Source organism: Polypterus senegalus, chromosome 9 (assembly GCF_016835505.1).
Source record: "Polypterus senegalus isolate Bchr_013 chromosome 9, ASM1683550v1, whole genome shotgun sequence".
Taxonomy (NCBI): domain Eukaryota; kingdom Metazoa; phylum Chordata; class Cladistia; order Polypteriformes; family Polypteridae; genus Polypterus; species Polypterus senegalus.
The window spans coordinates 26211454-26233398 of record NC_053162.1 but is presented as its reverse complement, the minus strand read 5'-3'; the positions used below and the strand labels follow the sequence as shown (position 1 = coordinate 26233398).

The following is a 21945-nucleotide window of genomic DNA, read 5'->3' as shown; positions in this document are numbered from 1 at the left end:
ATCCTCTCAATCCAGAGAAGCAGAGGCTCTACTCCCAGGCTGATCAGCTCCTCACCCTGTCATACAGCGTGAGCACAGCAATCCTGTGCAGGTACCTCACTTTCACTGCTTATTCTCACAATCTCGTGATTTCGATTACTATCCAAATGTGGATGGGAAGGAAGGCTGACCAGCAATTTAAAAGCTTTGTCAAAGGGCTTAGCTGGTCCATTATTTATAAACCTACCGTCATTGCACAAATTAATTTGGTCAATTTTAAAATCACCTCAACCATCATTTTTGAGCTAGACTGAGGTACCTGAACTTTTCCCCAAGAGGCAGCTGTTTAACCTTTATAACTGCAAAAAGAAGGCTCTTGGATAAAATAGGCCAATGATAAATGACTACTGGCTACTTAAACAAATGACAAAATTTATGTTTGCATAATTAACAATGTTCAGTTTACACGATACAGTTGTATTTTCACTTTCAGTTATTTCTGAAATAAGCAAGAAAAAATTCTCAACTACTTCACTAGTTTAATATATTCTTGGAATATAATGTTTTGCTGTTACTAAGAAAAAAAAGTAGTTTTACACCGAATAAACACTGCCTAATATCAACTATCCTTTTTACTGTAGTAAGCAACATGATAGTAAATCATGCAGGCTGTTTATTTAGGAATCAGACTGACCTTGAACCAAGTACTATCCAGAGTGTGTCTAATTCTAATAAAAAAATTAATAAAACTGTGATAAAATAGTTACAGCAAGCGTCCAAATCTGTATGCCTTAGGTGAAAATGAATATATTTAAAATAAATAAAGGTCAATGATAAATGTCAAATTTGGAACATCCAGAATGGAAATGTAGCAATTAAGTGTTAAAACTGTACTTTAATATAACTATAAGAGGAATTACAAACATATTTGATATTCCCCAAAGCCCTGCTCTTTACAAAAATAAAATTGCAATGTGAATGCTGAATCAACTTAATACACAGAATGGTTTAGTAAACTGCATATGTTGTTTCCACTTCATTGTCTCAAAGTTAGCTTGGTAAAAAAATAAATTAATTAATTAATAAATTAATAATAAAAAAAAAAAGGACATGCATTATAACCAAATTCAAGCAACCCTACAGTATGATGCAAGCACACTTTTACCAAAAGGAAAGATAATTAAATCACAAAACTATATAGTGTAGATTTCCAAACACCTAATGGTAAGAAATAACAGAATGAGATCTCTTCATACCTACGGAAAACTGCATGTCTAGTAAAATAAAAAAGTGCCCAAAAAGTGCTAAGTGAGTGCCACCCTGTGGTGGTGTCACATGTTGAACATAAATATGAAACCCGCAAATAAAAAAATTAAATGAATTTCAAATTTTAGTGCAATATGGAATTAAGTATCATTTTTTGTTATAGATAAGTTTATATATTGTAAATTGAAGGGGAATGTACATTGTATAATTGCACATTCTACTGTTTTGCTTTGGTTTTTCTCCGTATAGCATGATTTACTCCCATAGCACTGAAACGTGTGATATGTTAATTGGCCACTCTAATTAACGGCTCATTTAGGTAAGTGAGTGTGCTGTACGGTGGAGCGGCTGGTGCCCCATCCATGGCTGATTTCTTCCCAACCTCCATTGCAGATGGGACAAAGTGTGGCTTCTCTTTGGTCATTAAGAATGGATCGATATTCATTATAAGTTAGTCAGATCTGCAAATATCAAATCATTTAGTTGCTGATGTTGCTTGCAATCTGTATTAAAGAGCAATACAAAAAATGGCTGTTGGATATGAAAAAATACATTTAAAATAACATTAAAAATAAAATGAAGAACTTTCTATTAGAATTAATATTTCATACTTTATCATGTAGCCAGTTCACAACTTTGGGGAGTATTGACATAAATGTTTATTATTTATGGTAAATATGCAATAGTTAGGATATAGCAAACAGAGTGGCTAGTGGCCAAGCAATTAAAATGCTTGTCTACACATCCTAATAACTAAGGAAAAAAAACACAAAATGATCTCATCTTTTTATTATGGAAATAGATACACACCAATTCACTGTAGATTTAGAAAGATACTTAGACCAAATATACACAGGACATTTCATAAATGTAATTTTATGGAATCTATATATATATATATATATATATATAAATATAAAATTTAATTTCTGTCTGTCTGTTGAAGCGTCATATAAAAACCACTGCACCAATTTTTACAAAAATGCAGTTATTTCTAACTAACTTCTAGCATAACTAATTAGACAGGCTATCAAAATTCTAGATTTTCTATATATAAATATCTAGGAAAAAAAATTATCAGCTGAAATAATATTAAATTAATAGCACTACATATCCGCTGGATGGCAGCAACAAGCCAATAGTGTCAGTCATTGTCCAACCCGCTATATCCTAACACAGGGTCACGGGGGTCTGCTGGAGCCAATCCCAGACAGCACTGGGCACAAGGCAGGAACAAATTCCGGGCAGGGCGCCAACCCACTACAGGACACACACACACACAAACCAAGCACACACTAGGAACAATTTATGACCGCCAATGCACCTAACCTGCATGTCTTTAGACTGTGGGAGGAAACTGGAGCACCCGGAGGAAACCCATGCAGACACGGGGAGAACATGCAAACTCCACACAGGGAGGACCTGGGAAGCAAACCCGGGTTTCCTAATTGTGAGGCAGCAGTGCTACAACTGCGCCACCGTGCTGTCCATTCAGAAGGAATGGTACTTAGTTTAGTTAGAATCTATCTTATTTTATAATCTTATTCTGTTGTAATCAATGTAGTCCTTAGTGGTAATGTTTGCAGTGAATCCACTATTGGAGTGTACTTTGTAATGCATGTAGTAAAAAAATGCATTTAATTCATCATTCCAGGCACTAATGAAATGAATCACTACAAATGTTTGTTATATGCCATATGTTGGAATGACAAAAGCAAAGTATACATAGCTATTACATGCCAAAAGCTGTGTTAATGCTTGTGATGTGTCATCTGTTGGACTGACAAATACAATGCATTTTATTACTACAAATGTTTGTGACGCGCTGTCTTTTGGAATGACAGAGACCTAACAACATGACAGGTACACAGACATGCATCCTTCTATTAAGGATATATGTGTGTCTGTTCAAACATCAGGGGAAACCCATTACACCAATTTCTACAAAACATTGCAGTATAGTCTGAATCTGAATATTAAGTTAATACAATTTAAGGTTTTCATTTGCCACTCAATAACTCTTTTACAGTTGACTGTATCAAAAATGCGTTCAATTTTTTTCTGAATGCTCATATTGAGAAATAAAATCATATTTAATGTTTGTCTTGGGAAAATAATAAGCAGACAAATAACCAATTTGTGAAAAGATTTGTGCTTGACCAGGAGTAACAAAATCCCTTTGAGCCAGCAGGAGTTAGGAGTGGTGCAAAGTTTCCAGGGATCTAAATGCTGCCCACAGTGAAGAAGAGTGCGTGTGCTGCTAGACCCCCATTTGTCTCCCAGTGGTCAAGATGTACAATATGATTGTGGTGTATTCTACACACCCTATCATTTCAACAGTATCACTGAACTATTAAGATAATTAGTATTACTAATCTACAAACTGTTCTTTGCTGTAAAATTATTTTACACGTAATTTAAAAAAGATTGCAAGGGCTTAATAAGCTCAGAAATACTAAAAGCTAAATAATACTTCAAAAGTGTGCCCTTCAGTCACAATGAGAAGGGCATAAGTTCCAGATATGCTTTTTATTTATTTTATGCATGTAATGCACAATATACCACTCTTTCGGGCAAAGCCAGGAAGAACACCTAACAGAACAATAAAATACTATTTTAAAAAAAGTACTTAATTATTTTATTAGTTACCTCGCTATTGACAACAAACCATTGAAAACATGTTTCTAATTTTATTCATTTGTAGTCACTTGCTTTAGTCTAATTCTATTAAATATAAAAATCTACAGTAAGAGAAGTTTGCATATTTTTCATATTCTCCAGGCCCGAATTGAGCATTCACCATAATATACTGTACATTTCATTCTATTATTAGTAAATCTTACCTCTGTGGTCCTTGAATGCTGATCATCCCCAAATCTTCTGAACAATCCAACAATTCACACTGAAACTTCTGGTCTTGAAGCACAGTCTTAATGTGTGACCAGTTATGCTGTGCCACTGCACCACCTATAGCGAGGTAGTAACCATAGCCTAACAAAGAGATTAGAAAATATAGAGAAGGCAGGATTTACAAAAACTCTTCAATGTGAAAAAGGTAATATGCTCCATTCAGATACCTATTACTTTCTAATTCAATTTACCGTGGTGTGAAAAACTATTTGCCCCCTTCCTGATTTCTTATTCTTTTGTATGTTTGTCACACAAAATGTTTCTGATCATCAAACACATTTAACCATTAGTCAAATATAACACAAGTAAACACAAAATGCAGTTTTAAATGATGGTTTTATTATTTAGGAGAAAAAATCCAAACCTACATGGCCCTGTGTGAAAAAGTAATTGCCCCCTTGTTAAAAAATAACCTAACTGTGGTGTATCACACCTGAGTTCAATTTCCGTAGTCACCCCCAGGCCTGATTATTGCCACACCTGTTTCAATCAAGAAATCACTTAAATAGGAGCTGCCTGACACAGAGAAGTAGACCAAAAGCACCTCAAAAGCTAGACATCATGCCAAGATCCAAAGAAATTCAGGAACAAATGAGAACAGAAGTAATTGAGATCTATCAGTTTGGTAAAGGTTATAAAGCCATTTCTAAAGCTTTGGGACTCCAGTGAACCACAGTGAGAGCCATTATCCACAAATGGCAAAAACATGTAACAGTGGTGAACCTTCCCAGGAGTGGCCGGCCGACCAAAATTACCCCAAGGCGCAGAGGCGACTCATCCGAGAGGTCACAAAGACCCCAGGACAACGTCTAAAGAACTGCAGGCCTCACTTGCCTCAATTAAGGTCAGTGTTCACGACTCCACCATAAGAAAGAGACTGGGCAAAAACGGCCTGCATGGCAGATTTCCAAGATGCAAACCACTGTTAAGCAAAAAGAACATTAGGGCTCGTCTCAGTTTTGCTAAGAAACATCTCAATGATTGCCAAGACTTTTGGGGAAAATACCTTGTGGGCTGATGAGACAAAAGTTGAACTTTTTGGAAGGCAAATGTCCCGTTACATCTGGCGTAAAAGGAACACAGCATTTCAGAAAAGAACATCATACCAACAATAAAATATGGTGGTGGTAGTGTGATGGTCTGGGGTTGTTTTGCTGCTTCAGGACCTGGAAGGCTTGCTGTGATAGATGGAACCATGAATTCTACTGTCTACCAAAAATCCTGAAGGAGAATGTCCGGCCATCTGTTCGTCAACTCAAGCTGAAGCGATCTTGGGTGCTGCAACAGGACAATGACCCAAAACACACCAGCAAATCCACCTCTGAATGGCTGAAGAAAAACAAAATGAAGACTTTGGGTGACCTAGTCAAAGTCCTGACCTGAATCAATTGAGATGCTATGGCATGACCTTAAAAAGGCGGTTCATGCTAGAAAACCCTCAAATAAAGCTGAATTACAACAATTCTGCAATGATGAGTGGGCCAAAATTCCTCCAGAGCGCTGTAAAGACTCATTGCAAGTTATTGCAAACGCTTGATTGCAGTTATTGCTGCGAAGGGTGGCCCAACCAGTTATTAGGTTCAGGGGGCAATTACTTTTTCACACAGGGCCATGTAGGTTTGTATTTCTTTTCTCCCTATATAATAAAAACCATCATTTAAAAACTGCATTTTGTGTTTACTTGTGTTATATTTGACTAATGGTTAAATGTGTTTGATGATCAGAAACATTTTGTGTGACAAACATGCAAAAGAATAAGAAATCAGGAAGGGGTCAAATAGTTTTTCACACCACTGTAGATATGCAGCAACTGCAGAAATTCAAACAATCGAAGTACTGTATAAGAAATAATTCTGCATAATAAAGTGCAAAAATGTGAAATAGTTTAAACTGTCACAGTTATAAATAAAGAATGATTATCTTTGCAGTAGAAGGTTAGACGTGCAATAAATGTTGTGAAATATATAGTTAGGTATAGCATAACAAGTAGCCGGAGGCTTTTTTACTAACAGTTTGAGGATTCAGGAAATATGCAGAGCTATACTTTGCAACAAGTTTCTATTAAATGATTACGTATGATCCATCATGCTAAATGCATTGATAAACACCACATGAGTTGAAATGGATTATAATTAAAACATAAAATGTCCCATTTTATACACTAAAAATAAGTAGGAATGGTTCCAGATTAGAAGGCTGTCTGTATGTATCTTTGGCATTTTTGAATGTAACTCAGTAAGATTTCAGACTTCCATGAACTGTTTAATATTTAACACAAATTCAAATATAAAAGAAAACAATGTAAATTCTTTTGATTACTTCCAAATAAATAAAGTAGGCATCATTACAAAATAAAATCTCAAAAAACTACTTCTAAACTGTATCCTATCCTTTATATAGACTCAAAGTGCTTCAAAATGGTTGGAACACAAACCCACAAATAAATAGACAAAAAGCACTCTGTATATATCCATCCATTTTCCAACCCGCTGAATCTGAACACAGGGTCATGGAAGTCTACTGGAGCCAATCCCAGCCAACACAGGGTGCAAGGCAGGGAACCAATCCTGGGCAGGGCGGCAACCCATTGCAGGACACACACAGCAAGCACACACCTAACCTGCATGTCTTTGGAATGTGGGAGGAAACCAGAGTACCCAGAGGAAACCCACGCAGACATGGGAAGAATATGCAAACTCCACACAGGGAGGACCCAGGAAGCGAACCCAGGTCTCCTAACTGCGAGTCAGCAGCGCTACCATTCCGCCACCGTGCCGCCCTCTGTATATATCCTCAGTACAAATTCAAGCACCTTTCAAATGTAAATGAAGGAAAACAAACAAAATCAACATATTCACTTAATTGTGGTCGGCCTATTCACCAAGGCAAAAATAAAAAAAAGAAAAAGAAGAGAAAGGCACAAGAAATCCCCATCAGGGCAGCACTTGCCTTGGTCTGGGACTGTAAATTCTTACATAGTACGTGCTTTAAAGGATGGCACTGCTTCAGATGGTACAAAAGATTAGTGGAATTACATGTCTTTGTGGGAACATGCTTTCAACACAACTTGCAGTGCATGCTACTCTTGTTGGACTTTAAATAGCCAAAATATCTCCACACTACAGAATTCCTCTTACCCTTCGTTTCAACAGTGTCCTCATCTTTTAAGCCTTGGGCTGTGTCTGCTAGGTTGTCTTCTTTGGTAATGTTTTTTTTTTTTGTTTTCATTAACATTTTCTATCGTCATTTTCTCTTTTATTTCACTCCCTCTCATGATGTCCTGACTTGCGTGGCTGCAGCAACTCAAACATTAACATGTGTGCTGCTGCCAGTTCTGTGTTGTGTGAATCAACCTAACCTGATGTGGCTGAAGTGTAACTCTATTTGAGCCACATGACTGGCATGGCGCGGTGCTATTTTCCTTATCATCTGCTTTTTGTGCTGTCTGTCAAAACATGGATAGCACGAGTTACATCGACTTTCTATCGACCATGTCTTACGTTTCTACTGAGGAAAAGTTATTTCACGATATATCTTTATCATTTTATCACCTAGCTCTATCTTTAGAATTTGTTGCCATTCAGTGTAGTTTGCCATGAGTAAATTTCCCTGTGATTCACAAATTAACAGTTGTATATAGCTTTATTTCTAAACCCCTCCTTGAGCAGTCACCTTATCGTGGTGGAGGGGTTTGCGTGTCCCAATGATCCTAGGAGCTATGATGTCCGGGGCTTTATGCCCCTGGTAGGGCCACCCAAGGCAAACTGGTCCTAGGTGAGGGATGAGACAAAGAACGGTTCAACACCTCCAATGAAGAATAAAAACTGTGGACGACGTTTTCCCTTACCTGGACGCGGGTCACCGGGGCCCCCCTCTGGAGCCAGGCCTAGGGGTGGGGCTCGATGGCGAGCGCCTGGTGGCCGGGCCTACACCCATGGGGCTCTGCCGGGCACAGCCTGAAGAGGTAACGTGGGTCCTCCTTCCCATGGGCTCACCACCTATGGGAGGGGCCAAGGAGGTTGGGTGCAGTGTGAGTTGGGTGGTGGCCGAAGCGGGACCTTGGCGGTCTGATCCTGGCTACAGAAACTGGCTCTTGGGACGTGGAATGTCACCTCTCTGAAGGGAAGGAGCCTGAGCTAGTGCGCGAGGTGAGAGGTTCCGCTAGATATAGTCGGACTCACCTCGACGCACAGCTTGGACTCTGGAACCAATCTCCTTGAGAGGGGCTGGACTCTCTACCACTCTGGAGTTGCCCCCGGTGAGAGGTCCCAAGCAGGTGTGGGCATACTTATTGCCCCCCGACTTGGAGCCTGTGCATTGGGGTTTACCCCGGTGGACGAGAGGGTGGCCTCCCTCTGCCTTCGGGTGGGGGGAAGGGTCCTGACTGTTGTTTGTGCGTATGCGCCGAACAGCAGTTTGGAGTATCCACCCTTTTTGGAGTCTCTGGAGGGGTGCTAGAGGGCATACCTTCTGGGATTCCCTCGTTTTGCTGGGAGACTTCAATGCTCACATGGGCAATGACAGTGAGACCTGGAAGGGCGTGATTGGGAGGAATGGCCCCCCCGATCTGAACCCAAGCAGTGTTTTGTTATTGGACTTCTGTGCTCACCATGGATTGTCCATAACGAACACCATGTTCAAGCATAAGGGTGTTCATATGTGCACTTGGCACCAGGACACCCTAGGCCTGAGGTCGATGATCGACTTTGTGGTCGTGTCGCCGGACTTGCGCCCATATGTCTTGGACACTCGGGTGAAGAGAGGGGCGGAGCTGTCAACTGATCACCACCTGGTGGTGAGTTGGCTTCATGGTGGGGAAGATGCGGTCAGACCTGGTAGGCCCAAACGTGTTGTGAGGGTCTGCTGGGAACGGCTGGCAGAGTCCCCTGTCAGAAGTAGCTTCAACTCCCACCTCGGCAGAACTTCAACCACGCCCCGAGGGAGGTGGGGACATTGAGTCCAATGGGCCATGTTCCGTGCCTCTATTGTTGAGGCGGCTGACCGGAGCTGTGGCCGCAAGGTGGTCGGTGCCTGTCGTGGCGGCAATCCCCAACCCGTTGGTGGACACCGCGTGAGGGATGCCGTCAAGCTGAAGAAGGAGTCCTATAGGACTTTTTGTCCTGTGGGTCTCTGGAGGCAGCTGATAGGTACCGGCAGGCCAAGCGGAATGCGGCTTCGGTTGTTGCTGAGGCAAAAACTCGGGCATGGGAGGAGTTTGGAGAGGCCATGGAGAACGACTTTCGGACGGCTTTGAGGAGATTCTGGTCCACCGTCCGGCGTCTCAGGAAGGGAAGCAGTGCAGTGTCAACACCGTATATGGTGGGGATGGTGTGCTGCTGACATCAACTCGGGACGTTGTGGGTCGGTGGAGGAGTACTTCGAAGACCTCCTCAATCCCACTAACATGCCTTCCAATGAGGAAGCAGAGCCTGGGGACTCTGAGGTGGGCTCTCCCATCTCTGGGACTGAAGTCACCGAGGTGGTCAAAAAACTCCTTGGTGGCAGGGCCCCGGGGTGGATGAGATCGCCGAGTTCCTTAAGGCTCTGGATGTTGTAGGACTGTCTTGGTTGACACGCCTCTGCAACATCGCATGGACATCGGGACAGTGCCTCTGGATTGGCAGACGGGGTGGTGGTCCCCCTCTTTAAAAGGGGGACGGAGGGTGTGTTCCAACTATAGAGGGATCACACTCCTCAGCCTCCCTGGAAAAGTCTATTCGGGGTTCTGGAGAGGAGGGTCCGTCGGGATAGTCGAACCTCGGATTCAGGAGGAACAGTGTGGTTTTCGTCCTGGTCGGAACAGTGGACCAGCTCTACACCCTTAGCAGGATCCTGGAGGGTGCATGGGAGTTTGCCCAACCAGTCTACATGTGTTTTGTGGACTTGGAAAAGGCATTCGACCGTGTCCCTCTGAGAATCCTGTGGGGTGCTCGGGAGTATGGGGTACCGGACCCCTGATAAGAGCTGTTAGGTCCCTGTACAACCGGTGTCAGAGCTTGGTCCGCATTGCCGGCAGTAAGTCGAGCCCGTTTCCAGTGAGAGTTGGACTCCGCCAGGGCTGCCCTTTGTCACCGATTCTGTTCATAACTTTTATGGACAGAATTTCTAGGCACAGCCAGGGTGTTGAAGGGGTCGGTTTGGTGGACTCAGGATTGGGTCACTGCTTTTGCAGATGATGTTGTCCTGTTTGCTTCATCAGGCCGTGATCTTCAGCTCTCTGGATCGGTTCGCAGCTGAGTGTGAAGCGGCTGGGATGAGAATCAGCACCTCCAAATCCAAGAGCATGGTCCTCAGCCGAAAAGGGTGGAGTGCCCTCTCAGGGTTGGGGGAGAGATCCTGCCCCAAGTGGAGGAGTTCAAGTATCTCGGGGTCTTGTTCACGAGTGAGGGAAGAATGGATCGTGAGATTGACAGGCGGATCGGTGCGGCATCCGCAGTGATGCGGGCTCTGCATCGGTCTGTCGTGGTGAAAAAAGAGCTGAGCCGTAAGGCAAAGCTCTCAATTTACCAGTCGATCTACGTTCCTAACCTCACCTATGGTCATGAGCTATGGGTAGTGACCGAAAGAACGAGATCGTGAATACAAGTGGCCGAAATGAGTTTCCTCCAGGGTGTCTGGGCTTTCCCTTAAAGATAGGGTGAGGAGCTCAGTCATCCGGGAGGGGCTCAGAGTAGAGCCGCTGCTCCTCCACATCGAGAGGAGTCAGATGAGGTGGCTCGGGCATCTGATCAGGATGCCTCCTGGACGCCTCCCTGGTGAGGTGTTCCGGGCACGTCCAACCTGGAGGAGGCCCCGGGGAAGACCCAGGACACGCTGGAGGGACCATGTCTCCGGCTGGCCTGGGAAGCTTTGGGATTCTCCGGAAGAGCTGGAAGAAGTGGCCGGGGAGAGGGAAGTCTGGGCTTCTCTGATAAAGCTGCTGCCCCCGCGACCCGACCTCGGATAAGCGGAAGAGGATGGATTGAAATTTCCCTGTGATTCACAAATTAACAGTTGTATATAGCTTTATTTCTGACACAAAAGTTTTAATATTGTAAATAGGATTAAAATGAGGGGTGTTCAGTTATATAGAGGAATTTTCATGCTTTGTTCTTATAAACAGTGCAAGGTAGACCTGGCTCATTGAACAAATACACACATATATGAACTTGTCGTTAGTAGTGCTAGCTGCTCTTTACCCCCTTCCTGTCAGTTGTAATCAACATGTCGGAGCAGGAGGTACACACTAGCGTTGCACAGTGCATTATTATTCAATTTTTGACAAATGGAGTCATTCCATCTCAGATTTATTCGAGACTTAAAAAACAGTTTGGGGATGAGTGTTTCTCTCTCTCTCTCAGTCTAGAGTGTATGATTGGAGCAAGTCACTCAGAGAGGGACTATCATCTCTTTGGTCCACTTAAGGAATTTTTAGGAGGGAAGAAATTCAAGTCGAATGAGGAGGTTATTGACGCTGTGCAAGAATGGGTCAACATGCAGTCAAGAGACTTCTACTCTTCTGGGATTTAGGAGCTTCCTGAGCAGTGGAACAAGTGTATTGCAGTGGCAGGAGACTATACAGAAAAAATAGTGTATAAGTAGTTTCATTATATTCAATAAATAAAGCATAGCTCATAAATTCCTGCTTATATTTGAATGCCCCTTGTACATTACTGAAGTATTTGTAAAGGCCTGAAAAACTCAACCCATGACACTAATCCTTCACTCCTCACTAACTGAACAAATGCATCTGTTTTTGTGCCCTGTCTGTATATTCTACCTTGCCATTACCTTTCCTAATTCACCATTCTTTTACTACTAGAATATTAAAGATATTTCTTTTAGTCATCTCTCACCTTTTCTACAATGTTTCTCTCCAACTGCCTTTTAGCTTTCCTAATATCCTTTTTAACCTTTGCTCTCTACAGTTAGCACTGGAATTATTCGTCTTCATCACATTATACAGCTACTTTTTTCTTTTGTGACTTCTATTTTAGCTCCTGATTTATCCACAACAGAGATTTCTTTCATTTTTGACAGCATATAAAATTTGGTATAAACTTGCTCAACATTATATGTAAAACAATTTTAAACCAGCCCCACATCTCCACAAGTCTCTTCATACTTGAAAGCTTACCCCAATTTATCTTACTGAGGCATCGCCACATCTTCTCAAAATTTGCCCCACTGAAATTAAACTGAACTGCTTTAGTTTATGAATATGTATGATGCCAAAACATTGCAAAATGTATTATATTATAGTTACTAGACCGTAATGGTTTGTTAACACCTATCCCCTAAATTTTTTCCTAATTATTACAGAATACAAAATCTTGACAGGTTTACCCAATGGCTTGCCATTCTATCTCATCTATAATTAGAAATGGTAATTACTACATAAAATATACTACAATTGTAAGTAGTTGTTTTACAAGGGGGTGTCAAGCTAAAGTTAGAAAATCGGGATTTAATAGAAAATGGACCGAACCTTAATAAAACTGATAATGTCATTTCTCAATGGAGTCTCTACCCTTCTCAATACACTTGTGCCACCTGCCTAGAAGTGCTTGGATTCCAGCAGAATAGAAGGTTTTGTTTTGTCCTCACAACCACTCGTCCACTCGAGTTATTGTTGAACACTACAAACCGAATGGTACTACTGTCAGAATACCCCTCGTATAACGTCCAAATAGACAGCACATAGCAACCCCAGCTACTACTTGGATGAATATAGCAAATTTTGAATTAAATATATTAGTACTGAAAAAGAAAACAAACATTTAGTCAGAAAGATCCAGGCATTATACAGAGACCAAACAGTTGCAGTCAAGATCTAAATTCTACCAGGCTTAATGAAACAAAGGTATGATCTAGCACATATGGCTGTCTATAGTAACAGAAAAGCAAATAAGGGTACCATGGTTTCTTCCTGGTCAGTTCAGCTGCTTCACGGGTCAGTTTTCTTGAATTTAAATCATATGCACCAGTCGATGTCTTTGTTTGGAGTATCTACCTTCTCAACACGCTGGTTTTTGTCAAAGTACTCCCATTTTCCTCCACATTTTAGACAAAAATTTTAAATAAATTTGTCTATGAAAGCAGGCCCAGGAATGAGCAGGTGTCCCATTTAGAATTGATTTGGGTCTTGTTCCTGAAACTGCAGGGACAAGTTTGTGGCTCCTGTTGTATTAAACATGCCTCATAATGTTTTGTTATAAAAATAAATAAATAGCTCATTAAGAATATGAAGGCTACACCAAGTCGTTACTGTATGGCAAATGGTTACAATACTAAGAGAGACAAATGTTAATTTAGTATTATAGGCATGTCACGAGCCCTCCTCGGAGCGGGCGAAAGGGCAGGAGTTTCCTGCTTGCTTCCGCAAGGGTCGAGCTGGAGGGTGTTGGTTGTGCTTTAACTGTGGCCACGGTGGCCACCTCTGGAGGTGTTGTCCAGAGAGGACGTCCAAGTGGCAGGGACGTCGGGCAACACCCCAGACCTGTTCATTATGTTTTTACAGGGCACAGCCGCGGAGCCAAGGATGCCGACTCCCTGTCCTGGAGAGGACCGGCACTCGCAGGGCAGGCCGATGAGCCCCACAAGCCTCATCTGAGGGAGGGGAACTGTGAAGGACAGCCGGGTCCTATGCCCGGCAGGGACGCCCCTGCTGCTTATGTTCCGGGGGAGCCACCATGGGCACTCCAGTACCTCCCCCGGGACGCTTGGTGGCAGCCTCCATGGCTGACGGTGATTCCCCAACCACCCGCAGGGCTCCATGGGAGATGGAGTCCTCCACAGCCTGGTTGGGGGCTCGGATGGCCGCTAGGGGGAGCTGCATGGACTCAGCAGCCTGGCTGGACAAATCTTCAGCCCCACCTGGAGGTGCAATTAGGACCAGGTGGTCAAGCACCTGGAACACTTCTGGGTGGGTTATAAAAAGGGTCAGCCACCACCACTCGAGGAGCCAGGGTCGGGAGGAGGAGGACTAAGCTTGAGGAGGAGTGGTGGAAGAGAAGGATTGTTGGTTGTGTTATTGCGCTTTGGGACTGTGTTTGGGCTGTGTGGCACGGGGAAGACGTGTCCCACAGCTGAAGAAACAATAAAAGTCTTTGTACTTTTTATACGTGCCTCCGTGTCTATCTGTGTTGGGTCAGGCGCCTATATTGCGCCTTTCACAATACCTATTAAATCAAATGGTTAGCTTAAATAAATGAAAAGTTGAAATGTCTTTATATGGAGCTGCACTCTTCCTGCCACAAACGTTAAATGAGGACTTTGCAGAAAGTCCAAAATAGACATTCTGTGCTCCTTATCTTGCACTCTAGTCTTGCTATTTAAAAAAATCACAGTGCTTCACTAGCTATGTTTAACGGCACAATTTTGCTCCATCAGCACTCTGAATAAAAGTCAGTTACCATAACAACTTAGTAAATATTTCACATCTCTCCTTTAAAGCAGCATCTCAGCGGTATTGAAGCTTACTACAGATATTGTAAAGCAGATTTAATTTAAAAGTGTCATGTTGTGCTCAAACATTTATTAAAACAGACAAATACAAGAAGGGAAAGATTACAACTTATTTTAAAAGGGAAACATAAAAAAGAAACACCTTTACTGACACATCCACCAACCCAAACCCCCAAATCCTTACCCAACCCTGTGAGAGCAAACATTATTTAGAGGCCTCCTACTTCACTGACCCTACACACAACCAAGCTATGCAGCCAGTGAGTTCCAGATAGTCGAACTGGATGACCCATTTATCTGCGATGCAAACAGGTCAAGAAGAACTAAGCTATTGATTTGAGGACTTTCTAAATTCCAAACATTATAATAAAGACAGTCAGGGAATTCCAGTGAGAAGTCAGTGTCAAACTGGCAGAGATGTTACCCAAGGAAAAATGTCTCTGCTGTTATTAAATAAAAGGAAGAGTAGATGTGTAACATAAGAAAAATGAGAAAGGGCTATTAATAGTGAGAACTCTCTGAAGGACCAGAAGGAAAACAGAGAGGGAGATAGATCAGAAATGAGAATAAAACTAGGGGGTGTGGGGGCATTTAGAGAACAGAAATGGGCATAAAAGTTAGTAGCTAGTCTCAAAGTGTAACACTTCTGGCGCTTTTCCACTGCATAGTACGGCACGACACGGTTCAGTTCAGCTCACTTTTGGGGGGTTTTCCACTGGAAACAGTACCTGGTCCTTTTTTTAGTACCACCTCAGCCGAGGTTCCAAGCGTGCCGAACCGTTACCAAAACGTGACGTGTAAACTCTGCTGGTCACTGATTGGCCGGAGAAAATCGTCATTACTGCGTCACTGAACTTGCGACACGAGATACAACAGACCCGCTAGATTTTTAGCACAGCCAGCGAAGGTTCGGACGCACCATTTTGTTTTAACCAAAAATGGCTGTTTCGTGGTCTATTGAGGAAGTACAGGCGTTCCTCTCGTTGGTAGCCGAGGAGCGGATCCAGCGAGAGCTGGATGGGGCGACACGGAATGAAAAAGTTTTTCAGGAGGTCGCTTGTGGCGCGTTTACGATGATGTCACGGCAGTAAAGGCGGCGCAACTATAACGACACGTGAATAATCCCGCCCACTCTAAAGCGGTACTAAACTGCAGTCGAAACGCAAACCGAGCCGAACTGAGCCGAACCAAGGTGAGCTGTACTGAACCGTGCTGTGCCGTACTATGCAGTGGAAAAGCGCCATTATAAACTAGGATACAGATTAAGTACAAATTTAGAATGAATTTAATTCTTTAGAATGAAGATGTTGGTGATAATGTTTTTAAAACAGAGTGAGCTGTACAAAAAATGCTTCAAGATATAGGAAAATCATGGTTCTATCTGGAATTAATGAAGCACAATAGCATTACAGCACTGCATAACGTAAGTTCTTCTATTTTTGTCGCTTGGTGGAGGGCGTAGATTATAAGAATCTTGCAGGATGATAATGTAATACCAAAAGAAAAAAAATTGATTAGGAGATATTATAATGGAGCAGGCAAAGATATAATTTAGGAACTGACAAAAAGTAAAAATAATAGGGGAATATTAGAAATATAGATAGATCATCAAAGCCAGAAAAAATAGTACAAAAAAATCAAAGTCAAATTCACTGCAGGATGTCTTAAAGCTACCTGACAGGCTTTGGCTAACTAATTTATTATACACAAATATTTTTTTTCTTAATTTATACCCCAAAAGTAGAGTGTTTAAACTACCATTCTGCCATCTGGACCACGTTATCAGCAATGAACACCATTTCTAATGCAAAGATGGCTGCACCCGTGATAAAAACAAACAACTAAACTTATGACAACATGACATTACTATCATAACGATAAAAATAGTTAACATGCAGAAAGACATAAGCAACAGGTGCCAATTTTGGAAAATAACACATTCTTCCAGAAAAAGAGTCCTCACAATAAACAAAACGGAAGATTACGCTGGGTGAGCATTCTCTTTTCATGGTGGAAGCAGTGTGCATGGCGGTGTGAGTCTGATTCCTGCAGTGGTTTAAAACAACTGGTTACCTATAAGCAATTGAATATTAAAAGCAGACATAACAAGAGTGTTTAAGATGATGAAGGGAATTAGTAGGGAGGATCCCAAATGTTGCTTTTAAAAATCAGCTCTTCAGCAGTAAGGAGAGGTGTAGAATGATCAGACATTAGTTGAGGAAAAATATTGCTAGCAAGTTATTTCTTCACAAAGAAGAATATGTACATTAAATAAATTACCAAGATGTGTAGTCAATAGTAGTACTTTGGGGACCTTGAAGTCTTGACTTTCAGAACTTTTCTGAAAGAGGGGAACAGACATTGTCAGGATAGCCTGAGCTACATGGAGTGTTCTCATCAAAATGTCCTTATGTTATTACAGTACATGTGCTTTTCAGCATCAGGATGCAAAAGGCATAATTGAACTACCCAGACTAGACTCAATATTTAAAATGTAAATGGAAGACATTTATTAACACATACAACTAGGGGCAGTTTTTGCCACTTCCAACACAATTTGGAACACAACTCCTTTTCTTTTTTTTACCCAGATTTTACAGCGACACACTCCAGCCTTTCTGAGGAGTACAAAACAACAGAACGGGTCACCATATAAAATTTATTGCTTGTTAACCAGCCCTTTACCAACTGACACCTCCTTTCTTTAATAGCATCACCACTTTTCAAGAAGCACATTTTCCATATTTATCACAGAAAGAACTTTTTACCTATAAGGCATAATACAGAGTTGAATAAATGACCACAATCAATACAAAGTACAGAAGGAATTGCAATACCATAAGGATTTTTTAATTTCCACAAATGGATATCATTAACTTGACTTCAGCACATTTTAAGTTTTAGGTTGACACCTGTGTTTTTACTACATTCCTGTTGTTAACAAAATTAATGAAGACATCATTTCATAATATTTAACTATCTAATAAGCCTCTTCATGTCATTAACTGCTAATTATGGTAAAAAAAGGACTGATTAGATCACATATGTAAATGTATTCATCATACTGGAACAAAAACCTAACAACATAACAACTTAAAATTAGGTAGTGAATTTAATTGTGCTCTAAGACGTCATAAAAATAATCTGCTATGCTGGGCAGACATTGTCTCAAACAGCTATGCAAATTCACATTTTACATGTGTTAAAATACTATCATATCATGTACTATCTGTTAGTTATTTTACTCAATATAAAAGTTTAACAGCCACTAACCTTCAAATGCTGGGGCCAAAACAGAGCTTTGTGGTCTTGGCTCAATCCGACTCACTGTGAGGTCGCTCTCAGTGCCACCTCTCTTGTTCAGCATACATGTGTAAACTGTGGAGCCTAAAGGGTGAAAACATAAGGAGGTTCCATAATAAGGTCTTTACCTCTGTCACCTCTTTCAAATAACCAGTTAATTATCTTTTCACTTTTAAGACTTTGTCTGAATGTTGTGAATTAACTAAACTGGTGTCTTTTCTGGGAATAACATAAAAGGAACACTAGTAAGATGGTGTCTGAAACAGAAAGAATAACATTTTGTGTTTTCTTTCTACACAGCTCTGATGTCACCCACCCAGAAAAGTAAAGACAACCAAAGACCTGCTTCACCATCCCTGAGTAAAACTTTAACCTGTGTTATGAGAACCCAGTGTGATGATTTGGGCAGTAGAATGAATTCCTGGCATTGTGCTTTTGTTCTTTCCCTGCTTTCTTGAAGGAATCAAATTACCGTTGTGGAACCTCAACTCTTTATTATCGCTTGTAAGACTATTTCAAAATAGCTTTTGTCACCTTGAATAGGCTAACAATTAAAGACATTGATCCTTCAGTGAAATACATTTTATTTGCTAACAATAATTATTGCTTTACAAGTGAGGTACTGCCATCTAACACTTTTATACTGGGAGGTATTATATTATTTCAAGCAGGAGGTTTAATTTGTAAAGATTTTAAAAGTGAGGTCTACAACTTCGGCTCTTATTATTTCCCTAATTTCTCCTGTTACTTGACTACTTGATAGTGTTCCTAACCTTAACCTATTCTTAACTTTTCCAGGACCTGGTTTGCAAATGCTAATATTAGAGATATACACTCAGCCTCAGCATACACAGAAAGTTGTCTCACAAACTTCTTAGAAGCAGCTCCTTTACAGCACGAGCAACAGGATATACAGGGACAGCTTTTAAACAGTGCGGACAGCTTATAGATAGATAGATAGATAGATAGATAGATAGATAGATAGATAGATAGATAGATAGATAGATAGATAGATAGATAGATAGATAGATAGATAGATAGATAGATAGATAGATAGATAGATAGATAGATAGATAGATAGATAGATAGATAGATAGATAGATAGATAGATAGATAGATAGATAGATAGATAGATAGATAGATACCTTTATTAATCCCAAGGGTAAATTCACAGTGCAAGTGAAGCATTTCCTGGTGAAGTCAGCTGAGCTCTCTTTCACTCAGCCACCACATTTTTTGCCAACATACCACTACATCCTTACAATACACTGGTGCCTCCTTCAGGTCTGATTTCCATTTTAGCCTACTGGTGCTGGCATAGACATGGCCTCCCTACAATCCTGAACTGGAAAGGCCAGCCAGGAAAAGCATGGATGAATGAGTAATTGTGGTTGGGTGGTTAGTTCTTGCCTTGAACCAACTCATCCCAGCCTCCCACAATTTTGAACTGGATTAAAAGGGTCTTAAAGGAAACAAATAGATGAGCTTTAAAATGGATGTATAGATGAATGCTAACTGCTGTGTTAGAAACATTGATCATGACTATTTTCAAAGCACTGAGAGAAAAAAAAATAATGTTTATTGAAATGTATTACATCTGCAGGACCACAGCAGACCCTCAGCTATCATTGCTTACAATTGTCTTTTAAGAAGTAAATATTAATCACCTGTGCTAAATATATCTCTGTCTAGCTTGCTTTTTTGAATAAGTTTTGTGTGTTTGAATGGAAAAAGTTAGTTAATTAGTTAGCTCAGTGTTCATTGAGAAGAAAGTGCTTTCTCCCTAAACCTTCCCTTCAGTTTTGGATAAAACATTTTATTTTTCCTTACCTGGAGGCTTATTGATATCAGCAGTAAACAGCCAGTCTGCAGCCCTTTTAGCGTCAGGTCCTACCAGGTAGAACTTGCCAAAGTAAGACATGTTAAACACAGCCACAGCATTTCTGCAGGTCAGACACTCATTCCTTATCTAAAAAAAAGAAAAAAGTTTTCATTTATTCATAATCTAAAAATAATCAAAAATGTTCAATTAACATAGCAAAAGTATAATTTCCACACTGCTAAACTTACTCAGTGAAGTAAAAAAATAGGTACTTACAACATCATGATGTGGTGGGAAATCAAAGGTATACTCTGCACCTAGGAGTTTGTTGTATTTATAATTTGTATGCTTTTGTGAACCATATGCCCCATAGTAATCATAGTCTAAAACCTGTTAGAACAAAACATATCAAACAAAAATTCTAATTAAACATAACATAGTATAACCTACTTAATCCATTTCTTGATTCTATCTCAGCAGGACTTGGCCAGCCCATAACTGGGTACCAGCTCATCCCTGGGCACAATCGCTACACACAATCTAGAACTGAGCAGAAAGTGCAAACTCTACAAAGATAGCAACCAGATGCAGGATTCAAATCCAAGATGCTAAGTCTATGAGGCGGCAGTGTTAACCCCTGCATAATTGTACAGCTCCAGTTTTAACCAATCAATAATTTTCCAATGGCAAACTTTATAAATTTAAACAGAGCAGTGAAGGAAAGTTAACATGAATATTTTTAAATATGCAAAGAATCTATAAAGTTGAAACAGCTTTACATACAATTTAAGCATTCTTAAAATAGAAACAGTGACTAAGCTCAGAGGCTCTACAAATTATCAATCATTTCAAAAGGACGTGTCCTTGGTTTCTATAATGGCACTGGTACTTTTCCATGAAAATCAAGAGGTCCTTATTTAGAAGCCAAATCATCTTCAAGGAATTATTGCATTATTTCAGAAACACCAGACTATATCAGTGCTTAATCTGACACATCACTTAGTATCTATTGCAAAAAATATATTCATCCTCATGGGAACATAAGATTTGTTTTTTTTGCCCAGCATAGCTTTTCCTTGACAGTTCCATGCAATGAATTAAAGGTCAGCAAAGAAACCAAAACCACTCACTGTATTTCAGGTATGTGTTCAAAATTGCATTATAAGTATATCCTATCATGATTTGTACTCCAAACACCATAGTCTACAATTCAGAAAGCTGTTAGTATTTTACTGACTTCTGTATGCTGTATGGTGGGAAAAAAAGAAGAGGCCAAAGGACTACCAGGTGTTCTTCAAAAAGTATACTTTTTAAAATTCAGACCTCCAATGTGCGTTTAGACTTTTAGTACATCACTATACTTGAGCAGTAAAAAGATCACTGATGAGGGGGTAAGGGTACATCCTGAATGTGTGATGTGTGCCACAGGAAGGACAAGAGGCAGAAACATCAGTAAAGTGTAAGTGAAGTGCAGCCTGGGTGAGAGCAGAGGGCAGGCATCCATATTTGAGCTATAGGCAGTTATCTCATCAGAGATTACCATTACGTGCTCTCTCTCAAAGCATTTCAGCAGCATGGGATGCAAATCTACATTTACCATTTAAATGTTATTAGCCACATACTGTATATACCCATATATGAAATCTTTCTAGGTCCACTTTAAATTGATTTTCCTGACTTTACTATATCAGCTAACCTACCTAATTTACAGTAATGACCAAATTTAAGCAATTTATTTCAATCTAAATTCAGCCTGTTATGATAAAAGAAGCAGTGGCTATGAATGACTACACTTTTGATGTCACTGCTTTTTTTTTCTGTGCTCTGAATCCCTGTACCGACAGACTGGTAAAAGGGGTTTATGTACCAAAAGCTTCCTGAGATTCAAGGTAGATAATTACTTGTGATACTTTTAACATATGCTTGTGTTGCTTCTGCCTAAAACTCCAGATAAGCAGGTTAGAAAACATATGAATGCATGTAAGCCAATTAAATAGTATCTGGTGCTTCCATTTAATTTCTTGAAACATCAATTAGCCTAACCGTATAAACATTGTAGTATGTTTGCCAGTATCCAATCATTATAAACTCCTATCACATGCAGTGATTTTTGAAAATCTCAAGTTAAGAGATTGTAAATACAATACCATTCTTGGGTGAAAACATCAGAAAAATATTTATTAAATATAATTGCTATTTTCCTATCTGTATACTTTACT

The 21945-nt window shown here is 40.5% G+C and overlaps 1 protein-coding gene across 1 annotated transcript in view; it reads right to left on the bottom strand.

Moving 5' to 3' along the window:
- The window catches only part of sardh (sarcosine dehydrogenase), a 249311-nt gene that overhangs the window by 89308 nt on the left and 138058 nt on the right, over window positions 1–21945 (bottom strand). Inside the window, exons 13-16 of the mRNA XM_039762751.1 lie at window positions 20003–20116; window positions 19735–19873; window positions 17875–17988; window positions 4089–4236 (exon numbers count right to left, since the gene is read on the bottom strand). Coding sequence (XP_039618685.1) covers window positions 4089–4236; window positions 17875–17988; window positions 19735–19873; window positions 20003–20116 — 515 coding nt within the window. The remainder of the gene's footprint in view (window positions 1–4088; window positions 4237–17874; window positions 17989–19734; window positions 19874–20002; window positions 20117–21945) is intronic.